Source organism: Varroa destructor, unplaced genomic scaffold (assembly GCF_002443255.2).
Source record: "Varroa destructor unplaced genomic scaffold, Vdes_3.0 BEIS01000005.1, whole genome shotgun sequence".
NCBI classification, from domain to species: Eukaryota; Metazoa; Arthropoda; class Arachnida; order Mesostigmata; family Varroidae; genus Varroa; species Varroa destructor.
This window is the reverse complement of record NW_019211458.1, coordinates 26,139,234-26,157,626: the sequence shown is the minus strand read 5'-3', so window position 1 is coordinate 26,157,626 and position 18,393 is coordinate 26,139,234. Positions and strand designations below refer to the sequence as shown.

At 39.4% G+C, this 18,393-nt stretch overlaps 1 protein-coding gene and 1 long non-coding RNA gene across 3 annotated transcripts; one reads left to right on the top strand and one right to left on the bottom strand.

Moving 5' to 3' along the window:
- The first annotated feature begins 224 nt into the window (after positions 1–224).
- On the top strand, positions 225–3,437 carry LOC147755480 (uncharacterized). Its single transcript, XR_015329417.1, has 3 exons — positions 225–1,820; positions 2,003–2,051; positions 2,868–3,437. It is a non-coding gene; the product is annotated as an uncharacterized LOC147755480 (long non-coding RNA).
- Positions 3,438–10,061: 6,624 nt separating this feature from the next.
- obe (activating signal cointegrator 1 complex subunit obelus) lies at positions 10,062–18,329 on the bottom strand. Of its 2 annotated transcripts, none has more exons than XM_086991637.1 (2): positions 18,158–18,329; positions 10,062–16,783 (listed from the first exon to the last, which is right to left on the bottom strand). In XM_086991637.1, the coding sequence occupies exons 1-2, from the start codon at positions 18,158–18,160 to the stop codon at positions 10,247–10,249; spliced, it is 6,540 nt and encodes a 2,179-aa protein (XP_086847763.1). In that variant the 5' UTR covers positions 18,161–18,329; the 3' UTR covers positions 10,062–10,246. The 2 variants fall into 2 exon arrangements, with proteins under 2 accessions (XP_086847763.1, XP_022662619.1); XM_022806884.2 differs by having other exon boundaries at positions 18,009–18,328.
- Positions 18,330–18,393: the final 64 nt, after the last annotated feature.

Here is an 18,393-nt window from a genome sequence, read left to right as displayed (position 1 = left end):
TATATATATATATAGGCTACGGCACGCAAATTGTGTGTTATTTTTGAAATTTTATCTAAACGAAGACAGATTAGCTATTGTTTGCTTTTCTTCCATGTGTTAGAAGTGCTATTACTAAGACTCACGTGTGTTCAGTATAATCATCACTCACCGCAATTACAGCTTCAATTTCACTCTAATAATTTTAATCCGCAAACTACTTTTTGTGGTTATCATGCAAATATAAAATCACTAGTTCACTATATTAATGTAATCATCACTATGTTAAAATTCTAACGGAAAATAAATTTTGAAGTAATAATAGGGTAAGTATCCCGAGAAATGCCAGGGATCAAGTCGACTAGAAAATCTAAAGGGTGCAAAAGGCCGAAAAACTAACCGTTAAAGCTTATCTAGATGACCTAAGCGGAAATTGATGTCCTTCTCTCAAAATGACCGTTTATTTTTCTGTAGGAAATCCTCACCTCCAGGTGTATGAAAAAAAAAAAACTTTAATATATTTTGATGACTTTTTTAATTTAAATTAAACTCTATATTGGATCTCTCGGTTTCCTAGGTTAGAAGAATCTTCCGATTTTTTCTAAAAGCCGTACGAAAACTGACAGTAACGTAGGCTCTTAATTTCAAACAAAGATTTTTAGTTTCGTTACATTTCGCCCAAGCGAAGAGATCGAGTGATAACTGATATCTGCTCATATTTCGAAAACGAGTATTGTTTTCTTTTTGAAAAGTTTGTTATTTTGTTTTTAAAAAAAAAAGTGGTTTTCTCTTGGCAATAGCAAACGCTTGTCCGTTGCGACAAATAGCCCGCCTACGTTTGTCCCAGTTTAGGTGCCGTATCCTGTATATACATATCCATAGCACATCATCTTTATTTCGTTCACCCGATCTCCTATTACATGGCTTTCCTCCTGGCCATCGGATTACTTTTATCTTTACATTTTCCTTCAATTTAATTACCCGTTCCTTTTCTCACTCTGCGTTCAAGCGGGATCGTAATAAAATATATATACGATTTAAGATTAATAAACTTTGAAGTTTGAATAGATATGCAAACTCTGAGGCCGTATCAGTTCAGAGAGATTGGGATTAATAAAATCCTATGACAATGAAGAAGGAAAGGGGCGAAGAAACATTATAAAAACTGTGAGCATTACTTCAAATCCGTAAGTATTATATTTTTTAAAAACAAAAAACACTTTAGCTTTTAGTGATATATTTATAAACTGTTGTCATAAAAATAATACTAATGACCTTTATTAATAGATCTGCAAGTGGAAGTTAGTATTTTGCATGTGCGCCATGGGACTAGAAATCTATCTAATAGATTTCTAGTTATATTATTTTTATATATTATATTATATTATATAAAAATGTCTATGATAACTTCGTTCATCAGGTTCTTATGCAGTAATATTTATCAGTTCTATATATAGAAAAGTCACACTAGTTAATGTAGTTCTGCCAGTTCCGAAGCACTTTGTGTACCTGCAACTATGTGAGTGCTTTTAATGTACAATTTAATATCTAATATATTCCTGGTCGATTATGATTATTTATAAATGTGAGAGTAAGAGTGGACTTACGAAAAGCGGTCTCTATTTCGGTAAGGCGCGCCGTCCTGCTTTGTTTCGTTATTCTACGATCACAGCGCCCTCATGGGCTTCAAGCATTCGTAAGTTAGGGTGTTAACAATATCGACAGCCATTTTGTCAGTAGAAGCTGACGAGAGCGTAGGCCAGGCAAAGCAAGTGAGCGCAGAAAGCGTGAATCCAATTTCTTTGTTTGCTATCTCGTAGTTTCGGCGTTTTATTATTTTGGTGAGCAAAATCGACTTATCGATTAAATCGATTAAAAATAAGGCTGGTGCATGTTCACATTTCTCTGACGTGCGAAGCATTGGCTAAGTGTATTTCCTTGACGAGATGGATTGGTTAGGTCTATAACATGATCATCTAATGATATAATAATCGGTAGTATCTATTCCTTTTTTATTATACAGGTCTATCGATTAACGGCAGTTTCGATGACCACTTGCAATAAAGTGTAAGGTAAGGAGTAGTCGATTTATATTATTTAGTATATTTTTTTACAGCCAACGCTTAGTTTTTTCTCCGTTGAATCCTGTTGAATACGTAATATACGTCTATTGGCCTGAGTCATTTAGTCAATATTTTGTAATATGTCGATATTTTCAACCAAGAATGAAAGAAATCTAGTCTACGTTAGGCTCAAGTATTGTATTACTAAATGCTTACACATGGTTTAGAAATTGTTGCGTTAGTAAGGAGATTCGTAGATTCTAAATTAAAGCCTTGAAAAATATTAAATGCTATTGTTTACGATGGCTTGAAGCTCGTGATCCCTCACGAGGGTTACCAAGCGAATGCAAAGCGAGGTAAATTTAGTGTGGGTTCTTCGAAACGCTTTGTATCGACATGACATAATTTTAGTGTACTTCCAAACATTTACGCATAGACATTATAGTTTAAACAAGATAGTAAAAAGTTTTAGGGAGTTACATGTATAATTTGGCAAGATGGCTCTATAAATTAAGCTCGTTTCGTGGCAGAATTAGTAGATACAAAATGTATTTTCTGAGGTGTACGAAGAATTCAGGTAACCCCTAATCTTAAAGCCCATGGCACCACTCTAGAGCCATTGGGTTAATACAACTTAGGGCAAATTAAACGTTGCGAGTTCTTCGAAACGGGTCGTCTTTTCCTGACGGGTGTTTCCTCTAGCTCTCGAACATTAAATATCTCGAATATTAATAATAATAAAAACCTTAATAGTGAATATAATGACAAATATCCTAGAGAAATGTAAACGCTATCTAACGGTTATATTTTTATCCGATTTTTCAGTGTGTAATTAAAAATGATTGAGAAGAATGATGACCAAGGTAAATTTTTGAAGAAAAGTGCTATTGGAAGTGAAGAAGACATAAGAATATCTGTGCGTAGACATTGCAGATAGTTTCAGGTAGTTTAACCAAGGCAAGCTACGATTCGTCGGATAAAAGATAAGTCTACACCGGGTGGTACCGTTCAGACTATCTGTAGACGACGTTGCGTAAGACCAAAAAGATCGATGAGCTTCATCAGCCAAGAAGTACTAAAGAATTCTAGCGAAAAATCTTTAAAAGAAGTTTATGATTTTAGCATCAGCAAATCAAGCGCTCATCGCATTCAAGATGTTGTAAATTGAATTGGTAACAATCAAAATATGAGGTAGGAGAAAAAGTTACACACTGTATATAGATTACTTAATTGAACGACTAGTTACATGTAGAATTAATTCAAACTCTGTGTTGTATGGAATGTATATAATATGTATTGTATGGTAGGATATTCGTGTTTGCTTCATGCCATCGGTTAAACATAACGAACTGGTATCAATAAATATATAGAATAAAGAAATATATAGAAATTAAATGTGTTTTTAGTATATATATAAAAAGACGATGCTAGGGCATAGAGTACTTGCTCGTTTATGTGGAACTGATACTGAGTTACCCTAACTATATAAAAAAAAAATAGGGCAAAAAAAAGAAAATATATCACAGAGTATTTTCCACTCATATCTCATGACAATATCAGAGATTCAATAATAATTAATGAAAATCAGTTTAAACGTGCCTGTTTTAGGCTTTTTTTGCTTCTCTATAAAATTAGAATTGTTGTGAAAGTAGTAGTAATCAAATCAGACTAACTGCACAAACAAGATCAGCCAAGCAGATCAGCTTTCAATTCCATGATTATAATATTAAAAAAATAACCGCTGCCATAACGGGTCTCAATTCGTTTCTTAGTTTCGCTATGGTTTCTTCACCAAACATGTTGAAGGCTATTACGCAGTCCGTGCTCTGGCTACATAGTATTTACGAGATTTTGACTTTATCGTATAAACTAGTACAGTTGTGTATTATAGTTTGCGACAATGTTTTTATCGTTTGAGCTACCCTAGTTGAATAATACGCAATCTGTTAGATGTTGGTGCGGCGGGTCGGCAGACTGTTGCAAATTGGAGGCGTCTGGAATCCCTGCAGACGTAAAGGGTCTTGCAGGGATTCCAACTACCGATAATTGAGGATGAACACTTGTGTCGAGTGCATGAGCCGGTTTACTTGAACTGGCTCTTGGAAGAGGTACTGCCGTTGCACCAGTTTCTCTTACTGGAGGTTTTGATGAATCAGCACCAGCATAAGCGATCAGACATGTTTGAGCTTGTTGGCTAGATGCCTCTGGGCCCGACAGGGATGCAACCCCGTGCCGCGCGATGCTGTTGCAGTGTTTTGTCTACACCGTAAAGTGGAACAGAGTGACAGCCGTTTAGATCGTGGGAACACCGCACCACCTTTAGCCAAATTGATGCAATGTCACAATGATGTATGTTGTTTAATATGACAAGATATGAGAAACTAATAATTAATAATAGATAATAATAAAATTTGAAGTATTGTTATGATTTCGTTCACATCACATTTTTGGTAATCTAGAATCAGCTCAGCAATAAAGAGCTGATAAAAAATGAAATTAGGGACTTCGCATCAATACAATCTGTCTCACCAAATACAGTTCCTAGTGTGTAAGTGACGTTTTTGTCTTAATTATGGTTATGTCGTCTCAAGGTTATGCGCACAAAAAAGAAAGGGCATGATACCTTTGTTATTACAATAAACGTTGGTCATAAAGTATATATTGGAAGTGAATGCAGAAAATAACACATACGGAACAACTCTCCTGATGTTTTCACCGGCTAAAAGTAGGATTACGGTAAACTAAGGATTGCTTGGTAAGGTATTTCTAGCTTAAGCTACTCAAAGGTTCTATTTCGCAAGCTTATTGATGTTTGTTGATGTCTAAGCGGTTGCACATTTGAGAAAAACGAGTCATATAAACAGCGTTTCATCAACTAACAATAGATAAGTAGAAGATGCGACTGCGGAAAATAACAAAGCGCTCATACGAAGTTCTTTTTAATGCATCGATTCCCGTAAGCTACTCGTAAACGACATGTATTTCATGTATTTTCACCGCATTGAATTTGTCCCATGAATTGCTTCTAGAAGAAATCGCTGCTTTCTTCAATTGCCAACTTTCTATCTCCACAAGTCAAATAGTACCCCCGCCGACGGCCGGGTTTTCGGCAGTTAATTGCATGCTACTTTGACAAAATGCATGCTTTTCAACAATAAACCTGCAAAAAGAACAAAACTTGAACTATTGTGATTCGTTGATACGTAATAAATAGGTAACTAAGACAATTCAGAATTCACGCAACTTAACTACCGTTTTTTCTGCGGAGTATCTGTATTGGGAGTACCAAAAACCAACGAGCTACGTAAATCTCGGACAAACTGAGGGTTATGTCTTTGATTGCAAGGTTGTGAGGATACTATGATAACATAATAAAGCGCACACTTTTTAGGCGACATTTGTATTTAGAGGAAGATTCCCCATTAGGGAAATTCCTTCCGTCGATGCCTGGAGAGAGTAATCGCACAGCACCACTAGCTCTCGAAGCAGGTGCTCTCGATAATAAAATTTGAATTTTGCTATAAAATTTCCCAGTAGACTGATCTGATACGACAGATATAACAGATGAATATTATTAAAAATTAGATGGGGCACTCTATGAGCCTATTGTTATGACGAGACATGCAAATATATTTTGTGGTTAATGTCTCATTCAGGTCATTAAGTAAATCTTTGAATGCGTTCAATAAATATGAACAGTCCAAAATTTGTAGATAATTAGAAAGCGATCTCCAAGTGACTATCGTACATAACGCTCTCCAACTATGAATCACCAAATAATCAGGGTAAATATTTTGCCAACACAGATTCTTTCAAAATAATTCGGAGAAGCCCCTTATATTTTCTAGTTATATTAGACTATATTATTTAGTTATGCTGACAAAGGATCCGTTCTTGGCTTGATTTGATCCGCGAGATCTGGCTCTGCGAGACATTGAATTCGATTGCAAGTTGGCTTTGTTTTGCTCCAGCCATCAACTTCTTTAGCACTTCCACTTGAACCTTCAACGGAAGGCCTTTACGAGCCTTGCAGGTTGTTTTGCAGGCCTCTCCAAATATTTTCGCTGGACTAACTTTTGATCCACTGGGTTCCGATTCGTCAGTCGAATCGGCAGCTGCTGCACCGTCATCATCTGTCATAACGGTATTGCATCGGAGTTCGAGTTAAAATTCCTGTAATTATTTAATCAAATGTTATGCATTTGGTATATCAGCAAAAATAAATTTTAGCCGTGTCATTTATGTATCGATACTTTGGTTAATTCGTTGCAAAACAAAAATTGATTCAAACTATAAAGGCATTAATACGATGCTTCAAAGAAGATGTTTAAACTTGTTCGAAATAGAAAATGTAATCATATCACGGCAGTACACATATTAATAAAAAGAGCGCAGAAGTCTACGTTTAAATGAAATAAACAAAATATGTTCAAGCAAATGCTTATACATTTAAATGAAATAATTCACTGCCATTTGTGTTGTAATATTTATTATTCTGCGGTTGACAATAAAATTGGGTCCCGTATCCCTTAACCCCAATTTCCATAAAGATAAGGCTTAAAATAAAATCGTTTCGGATAACATTTTCGTTAAATTAACATTGAGAGCCTATTTCTCGGCCAAAGTGCGCAATGCTCTTAGAAGCACCACCTCGAAGCCAATGATACAAGTACAATCTACAGGACTTTGTATTACTTTAGCGCTGTTTTTGTTCAGTTGCCGCAATGAATTCCGTTTTGAAGCATTGGTGCAATACTGGTGAAGACCTTGTGTGTCTATGGGGTTTCTCCAATCTGATCAGGTATTTGAAGGTCGTCGAATCCCATATGGACAGCGTACAGGTACCGAGCGACAGGTCTATGGTTATTTCTCCTAGGTAGGTCTTCCAGATTGCGCGAACTGAGCCAAATGCTAAAACAACAGAATTAAGCAGTTTGCCATAGAAAGTAGCGCTGAGAAAGAGCTACAGAATTAATCGTCTATTGTTGCTTTGTCGTGATACTTCTAGTCGTTTTGGCAACCCGAGAAGAGCGAATTCACAGCATAAATTTTGTCTGTACTCTTCAATCACGAGCTTCACGGGCACACCAGCTTTGCATGCGTACTCTAACATCTAATTTTTATATAAAAACGCAATTCTATCCCAAGTCTTATACAGTTGAAAATTGATCATCAGTTCATGATCAGTGATACCGAAATATGGTATGCGACAGTAACTTTCTCGATTTACAAAGGATGTAAGACGTAAAATTATTGAAAACAGAACGACATATAGATATACTAATCAATTCAGCTAACACACTTAATTCAGAAAAGAGACATTGTCGAAAACCATCAATCACCTCCCATAGAAATGTCTAGAAGAACCAGACTCAGCACTTTCACAAACACAGATAAATCTGCAGACCAATTCAAGAAAAGCAGAAGTTTGGTATGGTATGATATACCACAGCCGAACATAACAGCATACTGAGGAGTTGGCGCTTCTCAGGCTTACGAATTCATTGAACTTGATGAGATCAAGCCCTACCTGCTCCTCACCTCTCTATAAGTTTAACGGAGTGTGTAACATAACCATGTTACATGAAGGAAATGTTCAGAGCAGTTAAAACGTAGCTGCTGAAGTATAAAGTCGGCATTTGGGTCCATTGAGTTAATGAATATGACTTTATTATAACAGGAAAGAGCTTATATTTTAAAGTATTTTGAAAAAAATCTCTATAAATAGCTTTTTAATGAGTAGTGAGCAGCCAAATGCTTGCACTTATTTGACTGAGACGCTGTTACACTGTTGCACAATCCCATGTTTGCTTGACTTTGTGTGATTGCGGCGTCTAATAATAATCCCGACAAAACTTCGGAAAGCTGTCTGTCGTAACGGACATGCGATCATGCGTTACATTTGGTATCAAAACAAAGCTAGTTTCTTACTAGAACAAAGCAATAAGCTAGTCAATGCTAAAAACCGTGCGTCGCTTTCAAAATTTGAGCGAAGATCAGATATTATCCAATCTTTTCACGCTAGGTGAAGCATTAACGAGACTAAAAACTTCCAACCTTGCCGGAATCGACGGCCTACGTTACTACCAGTTTCATGTGGTTCTTGAAAAGTTCGAGAAAGATTTTCACGAGGTAAACCGGAAGATCCTCAGCAGTGTTTGATTATAGAGGGCTCAAAATTAAAGAGGACTTTGAAAGTCACCTTTGATGCACCTGCCTTGGTTTAGAAAGGCAAGCAGTCGTTTTGGGAAAGAGAATATGGATTGGGTTGCCTAGGTAAGCTTTAACAGTTAATTTTTCTGAGACTTTTTGCACGTTTTGCATTTTTGGTACTTCTGTGCTGTTAGTACCTTAAAAATTAATTTCGTTAGATATTTTTGTATGTAGGGTATTTGAATGGCACTTATGAATTTATGCCTACCTATTTCGCTATGTGCACGGCTGTGATTAAAAAGTTACTCGCGAATTAAAAAATAATACTTTCAAAATGACTAATGAGTGTTTTACTTCCTAAATTGATCCTATAATCGCAGTAAATGATTTTCACAATTAATAATTGTGCTCATTAGGAACAACGCTTCTAGCACCTCCGCAATCTTGAAATCTGCTTTTATCTACAGTTTTCAAACAAAGTATAAAAAAAAATTCGGATGTAAGCGCCGCACTTTGCGAATAACCTAAACATATAAACTACATGGTTCAGTTCAAAATAATGGGAAGCTCAGTCAGAAAATCGTCGTGAATTCCTCTGTGAGTTGCAGGTTTGTGTTCTCGTATGATCCTGACAATAGCGTATCGCAGGCCTTATCTTTGAATTCTGATTTCGAGATACGAAAGCAGAATCGATGATTGCACTGATAGCCTGAATGTTGTCAATGGACTTTGTCTGACAACAAAGAAGTTAAGCGAACCAGTATTTCAAATATGGACACCTTGTACCGCACAGATTAACTCGCCTGCGATGCCAATAAGCACGCTGTGAGCATACCACAATTTGAAGAGTTGAAATGTCTAGCAAGGTCACAAAAGCTTAGGAACTTTCAGCAAAACGCAATACGGCAAACCTACTTGCAATAAGTCAAAGTTCATTCAAAACAAAAGAGCTTTACCTATATGTTATAAACTTTAGCTGCTTACGAAACAGCTCGAAGGCAACCGAAGGGAAATATTAGCTGATGTTGGCTAGGTGTGGACTTCTCTCTATGCTCCGAGTTTTATCTGTATGAATGCTGTTATGAACGTGAGCGAGCAGAAACGATATATCTCCGGAAATACGACAGTTAATCAACCCCAGGAGGTTGGAAATAGATGAATGATGACCGACATTGTAATGTCGGTCATCATTCATCTATTTTACTAACTATTACAAAACTCTAATTACTACAATAACAGTATATTTAAATAAATTTAAAAAAATAGACGAGACTGGGCTATCACGCAAATTACGGTCGGACATTAACCAGGGATACAACCTTGTCCTGATTGTTCCATCTACTCAGAATTAGTCCGCTAAATTGAAAGAGGCCTAACAACACTCAAAATCCGTATGTAGAGAAGCCAAAACATAGACGCGTAACACAACGGATGTAGATATTGCTGTTTATGTATTTAATTCATATTTCAATGAGCTAAACTTTTATTATTATGATTTTCCAGGCAACGAAATGCGGTATCATTAACTGGTAAGCATTATCAATAGAGGTTTCATAAAAGACCAAAGTTCTCTTTCCATATATCTTTTTGTGTACATTTTTTTCTTGTCAAGAAAAATATACACAGTTATTTTTGGTCATTGTCTCCTTTTTCGCAGCTCAACTGGTTCAAGAATTCAATTTTTTATTCGGAAATTTAACCACAATATATATGTAAGTAATGCAATAATTTTGCACCTTTATTTTGCTGATATACCATGACCAATTTATTATTATGTATTTATTGTCATAACTAATTACAGTAGGGGAGTTGAAACGTGTCCATTTTTGCTTTTCGGCTCGGAACTGGAATGGAAAACACTATTAAAACGTTCATATTTAACATTTATTGCAAAGATATAAGCTACAGATGGGCGACCATTTCATTTACAAGCATTTACGAACCCTCACTAATTGGTTCTGCCGGGCAACTCTCTTAGCATTTGTATAGCACTTTCAAAATTGTCAGTTAACTTTATCCAATTTTCATTTCTTAAACCTTGTTAGGCCTAGCTATCTTTCTGGTTCGAGATACAAATTGTATTCCTGATCGAGTCCAAGGTAGGTGTCGGATGCAACGAATACGGTGAGAATGATCCGCTGATTTATACTCTCCGGCACCCTGAATATCAATTGGTGAGTCATCGTGTGGTAGAAGCCTGATAGTCTTTTCAGAGAGTATAATTCGCCACTATCTTTATGTCCTAAGATGATAAACCAGTTTTCATTTTTCCACTTTAGCGTCCGTGACTGCATTGCTGCTTTCGGGACGCCACGCTGGCCCGGTTTAGAGTTGAGTCGAGTCAGCTCAACGCTCACTAAGTACTCCTCACCTGGCTTGACCTTAATATAGTAATCTTCTGGCACAGGGCCTTGTAAAGGTCTATTTTTTATTTGCAGAGACTGACAACCTGGGCCATCGAGGAAGATTCTTAATACTATTGATGGAAGCTCTTTACAGATTGCTAAAACTGTCTTAACGTACTCGGGATCAAACTCCGATTGTAGAGACTTTTGAAGATTTACAAAACCTTCCCTCGTGCGCACCTTGTGGATGGCTTCGGCCAGGGTAGACACATCGGCTTTATGGAACATGTACAGGTGTTCGCGCCTAATTTCCGGTAACGTTTGAAGAGGATCGTCAAGATCATGGAATCGCGCTTGCGTTATAGTCTGAATCAGCGTTATACAGTTCAACACAGATGACAAATAACCTCGGGCTGTAAGAATATCTATCTGAGCTTGGATAACCCTTGGAACCTGATCAAGAACGGATTTGAGATCAAGCCCGTAGTCTGAACACGGCAATCGGCAGTGCTCCATGTGCGCCTGTAATAACAGGAACGCTTTTGTATGTGGACTTCCGTAGCTTTTACGATAGTGACCCCAGCGACAGTCTCTAGCCAATTCTGCATTTTCCTTATCTTCGTTGTGTCGAACAGGTAACTCCGCAAACTCCTTGCAATCACATAGTATTTCGAGCAGTTGCAGGTACGTGCAGTTGCGTTTCAGCGTTTCATGAAGGAATTTCGCAGTTTCATGTGAAAGATAATAGTAGGACGCGATCTTTGCAAGGGGCGTAGGCACCAATGTGCGCTCGTCTTCTTCGATCTCAATGCAATGCGAAAGAACCAGTTTGATTAGTGCATCGGTAATGAGATTCGATAGAAACTTGTTAACGCTTTCATTTGTAGTATCCTCCAAACCATAGTAACTGGGATTAAGCAACAAACGCCTGAAGAAAAATGTCCAAGTCATATATTCAATGCAGTCTTGAGTAGTGGACAGAGTTCCTGCCACAATTTCAGCGTTTAAATGATCTGGAAGAACTTTTAGAAGAGAACTCTCTACTGGGAACGGTTCGTAGAGAAACTTCTGGTAGAAGTTCTTTTTTTGGTCATGTACCAGTACAACGGCAACTCCACTGGTATCGAACTGTGGCCGCCCTGCTCTACCGATCATTTGCAAAACGTCTGTAATCGGGTAATCGACATAAGTATTGGTTTTGGCGTCGAAATATTCCGTGCCTTTCACAATGACAAGATGAGCGGGTAGGTTGACACCCCACGCTAACGTGGCCGTCGCTATCAACACTTGAATCTTGTTGTTGAGAAAAAGTTCTTCGACGAGCCGACGATCCTCCTCCTGCAGCCCGGCGTGATGCATTCCTATACCAAAGCCAAGCAAATCGCGTAGGTCTTTATCTCGAATCTGATTCTGAATATGCTGCATATCAATGACAGTCATTCGCAACCACTTTTGTGGGTTCTCGCTATTGACGACAGATGTTCGGAGAGCCTGCGCTGTTAATCGAGTCTGCCTACGGGATGACACGAAGATCAGCACTGGCTGATTAGGCGAATGCTGTAGGATTGCCTTGTATGCGGGCTGATTCATAATCGCCATACGTGGGCAATAGTGTTTGCCCGGATGACCTGACACATGCACTTCGAGCTGCACTGGTCTCACTGATGGCTTGAAGTTGAAAAGACCTTCCTCACTAATCTGCAACCAGTCGCCCAGATCACGCGCGTTTGCCAGCGCAGTGGACAGGCCTATAATACGCACTTTATTCCCAGTGAAAGTGTTAATGAAGTTCGTTCGCGATACGATCACTTCAAGGACCGGGCCTCGGTCTTCGCCGAGAAGATGAATCTCGTCAATCACAATGAGAGCCACATTTTGTACGTAGCGTCGCGTTTGCCACGAACGGGATACTCCGTCCCACTTTTCTGGCGTGGTGACAATAATATCAGCATTTGCAATCGTCCGGAAATCCGGGGTGACGTCTCCGGTCAACTCGGCCATGTTTAAGCCAAGTTGGCCCACTAACCGTTTATTCCAATCGTTGACGCGTTCTTTTATCAAACTTTTGAGAGGAGCTATATATACAACTTTGCGGTGTTTTTCCATGTTGAAAACGCGGAACATTGCTATTTCCGCAGTGATAGTCTTACCTGATCCTGTAGGCGCACCCAGAAGCACGTTATGGTCAGTATGGTATAACGTATGAAACAGCTGCGTTTGAATCGGGTTGAAATGCGTGAAATGGTAGAGTGACTCAAAGAGCTCATTTTTCAAAGCCGTCTTTGGCAACGGCTGAAGGTCGAGCAGTTCCGTATGCGGCATGTAGACGCTTGGCAGAATCAGATGCTCAAACGGCATAGGGATCTCGTCATCGGAGCCCAGCCACCTATCAGAATCGACGTGGATCAGATACTGTGAAGGTAAAGGATCACTCACAGGAATCGGAAAGACAAGGTTCTGTGGTTCTGCATTCACAATCTGCTTCTTTTTGAGGACCAAATATTCCGAGTGTGTGATGTTCTCACTCTCTGGGTCTTCCACCCAGATCCAAAACGCTTCAGCGTTGTGGTGGAAATGGTCATCCCAAACAAATGCCGGCATAATATTGAGCGAAACTCTCAGCACCGTACGAGTTATTGGTTGTACTGAACACTCAACTTCTATAAACGGCACATTTTGTGCAAATTGATGGATAAGGCGTCCTTGTGACTTATTATAAACAAGCTGTCCAACTTCGTCCGAAGTCATATTTCTAAGGTGCGAGATGGTTGCATGCTTTTCCTTTAACATTTGAAGTGTTTTCTCTGTTACACCGGGGAACTGACGGAGTGGGCTATCAAAGTGCCAGATTTGACGCTCAAGCATTTTTGCATTCATCAAAAAACGCCACGCAGCAAGTGAGTTTCCCTTTCGAAGCGCCATCTCGAACAAACCACGGGCAATTCTGGTGGCGTTCTGAGCAATGTAATTTGAGTCCGACACCAACGAGAACGTCTCCACATTGCCCCTCGATATATAATTTTGAATCAGGGTATTTACTTTCGTACCGTGTACACCCTGTCTTAGAGGCAGTTTGCAGTTTCTTTCCATTATTTGAAGCTCGTGGCATTCGTCTTCCCGCAGTTGTAATTGGTCAAATTCCTGCGCGTAGCTGATTATCTCTAGGACGTCACCATCCTGCATTGGCGATATACGACGCTCAAACCATTCGTTGATTCTAAGTACTGTCTCATATTTAATGTAGAAACAGGACGCAGTGCGGCCCAGGTCTGTCGCATCGAAACTTCCCGATTTTTCATGGTATCGTATCATTTTAGCTAAGTCTAATTTCTTGGCGGCGGCAATAATGAGCTCCCGACGGTAATTGATCAAGTTTGGATCTTTAGACACAACCTTAAGCGTGATTCCATAGACGAGCGGATTCTTCTTCATACGTACCATAAGATACGTATAGCTTAGCCAATCCACGGCTTCATCCACTGTAGTAACTGTGCCAAGAACAATTTCGGCAATCAAATTGTCAACTAAATTTTCGTGAAATTTACTTTCAATTGTAGTTTGATTAGTCATCAGCGAGATGTAATTGCTCATTTTAGCATGATGCGTAATGATCACAGCCTCGCCATTTTGCTGAAATTGAGGACGACCAGCTCGGCCAAAAATCTGCTGCACATCTAGAATGTTGAGGTCTACAAAGGAGCCTTTTTGTGAATCATAGATGTCGGTACCTTTAATGATGACACAGTTGGCGGGCAAGTTCACGCCCCAGGCAAGAGTAGACGTACAGAATAGTACTGAAATAACGCCTGCCGAGAAAGCTTTTTCAACGAAGTTTCGATCCTGTCGAACCATCCCTGCGTGGTGCATGCCCATCCCGGACGCAAATATCTGTTGTAGCTTCATATTTCGCGAACTTTGTAGCTGTTTCTCAAAAATTTTATACTGTGGATGTTTACTCCGCAAAAAGTACTCAAGTTTACCATGCTCGGTGGCAATTTGCATCATCACTTCGGCTGATCGAAGAGTATTGTTCCGCGAATGGACGAAGACCATAACTTGATTGCCGTTCTTGACTATTTCGAAAGCCTTTTCAAAAGCAACCTCATCCATACGCTGGACTTGCTCCGTTTTTTTGCGGCCTTTGATACCAATGAAGGTTTGCGATAAGGGTACAGGTCTAAAACGATGGTCGAAATAGAACAGTCCTCTTGCTGTGTTTACTCGCAGAAAATTCGCTACGTCCACATAGTTCGGTAATGTAGCGGACAAACCAATAATACGAATCATGGACTGCATACTTTCCACCTGGCGAAGGGTGCGGGCTACGAGAGCTTCAAGTACCGGACCGCGATCACTATGCAGTAAGTGAACCTCATCGAGAATCAGCAACCTAACCATCTGTAAGACCTGCGCGTCTCCAGAACCTTTCCTTGTGACCACATCCCACTTCTCTGGAGTCGTAATCAGCATGTGAGTTTTCGTCATTTCCATTTTAGTCAGTTGCATGTCTCCAGTTAGCTCCCTAACAATAACTCCAAATGGAGAGAGCCTTCGAGCAAAATTTGACACCATTTCGCCAGCTAATGCCTTCATGGGGGCAATATAAACTATTTTGAAGTCGTTCGACACACGATTGATCGTTTCATCAATGTACATTCGTACTAGGCGCATAATCGTCAGCATGGCTACATTCGTTTTACCGGCTCCGGTGGGTGCACAGATCAACATATTATCGTTCAGTTTATAGGCAACTGGATAAACTGCACTTTGTATAAGATTTAGGTGTTCTGTATTTGGAAAGGCCATCTGTAAGATTTCGTCCAAAGAACATATGGATATTAGGGGGCACACCTTCGGTGGACTGTGATTTTTAACAGGTATATGTATCTCATCGTAGTAGGGTTTGACGATCTGCTGGCAACCTTCTGGGAGAACAAGATTCAAACCGCCTACGAACACTTTTGTGCTTCGTAAGTAACGCATGCAATCATAAACGTTAGGCATCGTTTCCTCCATCGTCGTGTTTTGGCCAATGTACACCCCATTTGAAGAGGATCGTCCTGATCTCGCACCGTAACGTTCAGTTAATTCCATTTGTTTAAGTTTTCGTAGTTCATTTATCGTTAGATCATCACTATCACCGTTAGCTACCACCTTTTGAAGCTTTTTCTCTTCTTTTGCCATCATCTTCTTTATCTTAATATTACTTACGAGGTCGACAGACACAGTCTCTCCAAGAGGGTTATTGTACTGTCGGGCTAATCCTACTGATTTGTCGTTTCGCGCAACAGCAACCCCAAGGACCGCGTTCTTCGTCGCAGCCTTCACAATCGAAATGCGCTCCTTAATCACCTCCGAGATCAAGTCAAAGTAACCAATTCCGAGCATTTCGAATAGATCAGCTGATACCACATCATCTTGGTTGTTGGATTCGAGTCGAACCATTATAATTTCAACAATCTCTTCAGGTGACATATCGCTAGCACGTACGCGAGTTTTCATGTAACTGCGAACCTTGTCTTCAAGCCAACCCGCATCAATATAGTCAGTGGTTCTGCGCGCTAACCTACCGGATTGTTCGTTAGTTTTCTGAACAATATCGTTAAAGTGCAATTTTCTTTCGACATCCTGGACCGGCTTTCTGAACACAAAAGCGAAATCTTTCCGAAGCCAACTGGGAGAACATTGCATTCGGAAAAACTTTAAATCCTTTACTTCCTTTAAGAACGCGTTCCCTTTTTCTTCTTTTGACACGCTTTGCACAACAGAACCCAGTACCTCGCCAAAGGCATCGCGCATTAACATAACATGTTCAAAGATACGCTCAAGAATGTTTCTCGAAATGGGTGCCACTGAGCATGTGACCGCGATTAAGTCCTCATTACGAAGAACTCCTTGATTTTCCGCAAATATAGTCAGCAGTTGAATTGCGGCGGCCTGGCACGTGGCTTCGTCGACGTCACCCAATGCTTCCTGACAGAGAACCTGCAATTCTCGAAGGGATTTTGTGATCTCTGATTGTGGAAGTGCCCGAACTTGTTCACTTAATTCGTCTTTCAGTTTTTGCCAGTTTGCCTTCACAGAATGGCCTGACTCCTCAAGTATAATTTGTTGCTTGGTCTGGCAGAAATCTGGCGGATTAACTAAGCCCGTTTTGTAGAACGCTTCTCCGCGCCATAGCCCGGAGAAGCGCAATTGCTCCATAGGCATCGGCCTTAACAGGCTTATTCGACGCTCCGCCATCTGAAAAATGGAAAAATACACTGATTAGAGACCATTATCTCCGTATGGTTGTTAAGGTCAGTGACTCACATTGAAGATTTTTCATACATACGGACTTGAAAACCGTTTGACAACAAATTATGTTCCCGGTTGCATGGGCCATTCTCCCCATTCTAGGAAAGTAGTCGGGTTCAAATTAAATGTCTATGCGCTAGAAGATTCATTTATCATCGAGGTCTCTTTAATATCTGCTGACCTATCATTTTTTGTTAAACTGTACTTTTTCTTCATTCAGTAAGCAATTACGAATTTTATATTTTATAGATCAATTTTATTACGACAATGCACATCGATACTATATCACACATTTAATTATTGCATGTAGGCAGTACATTAGTTAGGGCATCTCGAATCCGCATGCCTACAGTGTACCTGCTAATTAAGGTACTAATAGTAAATACCTACCGACAACTGCACAAGAAAGCTTGGCTTCGAATTTTTAAATCAAAAAACCCTTTCAGCACTATTAATCAATGATACATGCTTGAACAATTACGAAGCCAACTCGTCTAACAGGACACGGTGCTTTTACTAGACGCTATGGAAGCCACCCGAAAAACTAACACCTCCATTTTCGCTGACATGCAAACCAGTAACAACAACAGATAGATAGAAATCACAGCTATCGTGAAACATTTCGTGTTTGTATTTCACTGGCAATCTTCTGAGAGTCAACCTTGCTAAACGGTGCGTTTTACTTTAATAACTACTGAAAGCTATTTCAATGGCAGTAACAGCTCGATAGAATAATGGACACTTTGTTGACGTAAAAAAATTTCGAAATGAGCATAAAATAAATTCGTATGCTCCCATTGAGACAAAAAGAAGACTTCTGCTATGAGCGTTTGAATTGCAGGTAGCCATGATACGCTGTGCTGCTGCAGGCATACTCAAATCTTTTATGTTAAACGATCTGTCGGCTGTGTGCCTGCTCGATCAAAAATGAATGCCGCATTATCCTAAAATAGAGCTTTTATGATGGATTAACTCCTTCACCAAATTGTTCAAAGCAGCTTGCAACAATGTGGTAATATCCTTGGAAAACAAAAATACTCAATGAGGGTTTGGTTGACATTTGATGAGAAATCTTAGTATGAATCAAAGCTTTCTATCGGATGTTTTCCCTTCCCATAGTCACCAATTAAGACTAACATAGGAAGGACACCTTCACTGCATTCATACTTACCAGAACACAAGTTATTCACTTTTTTCCGCATACGATTATTAAAGCCACCGATTGTAGTATTTATTTAAGCAAATATCGCAATAGAACGAGGGGTCGATCTGTAGCTGCGGAAATCTATGTTTCTTCCACAGAATATCATATTCACTCACCATGAACACACAAAATAACTTTGACCATATAACTGCTATGGTTATCACTCAGTAATGAAAATGTTTGGCTAATTAAAGAGCATTTAGTTCACTTTGCACAAATTTCGAAGTGATCGAGGGAATCTTCTTCTGGATACGAACTATAGCGAAGAAGCGGAGCTTCGTCGATGAGCAAAATACTCTGTTCCCACCGAGGTGAGCCGAATCGTTGCGGTGCAACAGCATCTGCGTCAACA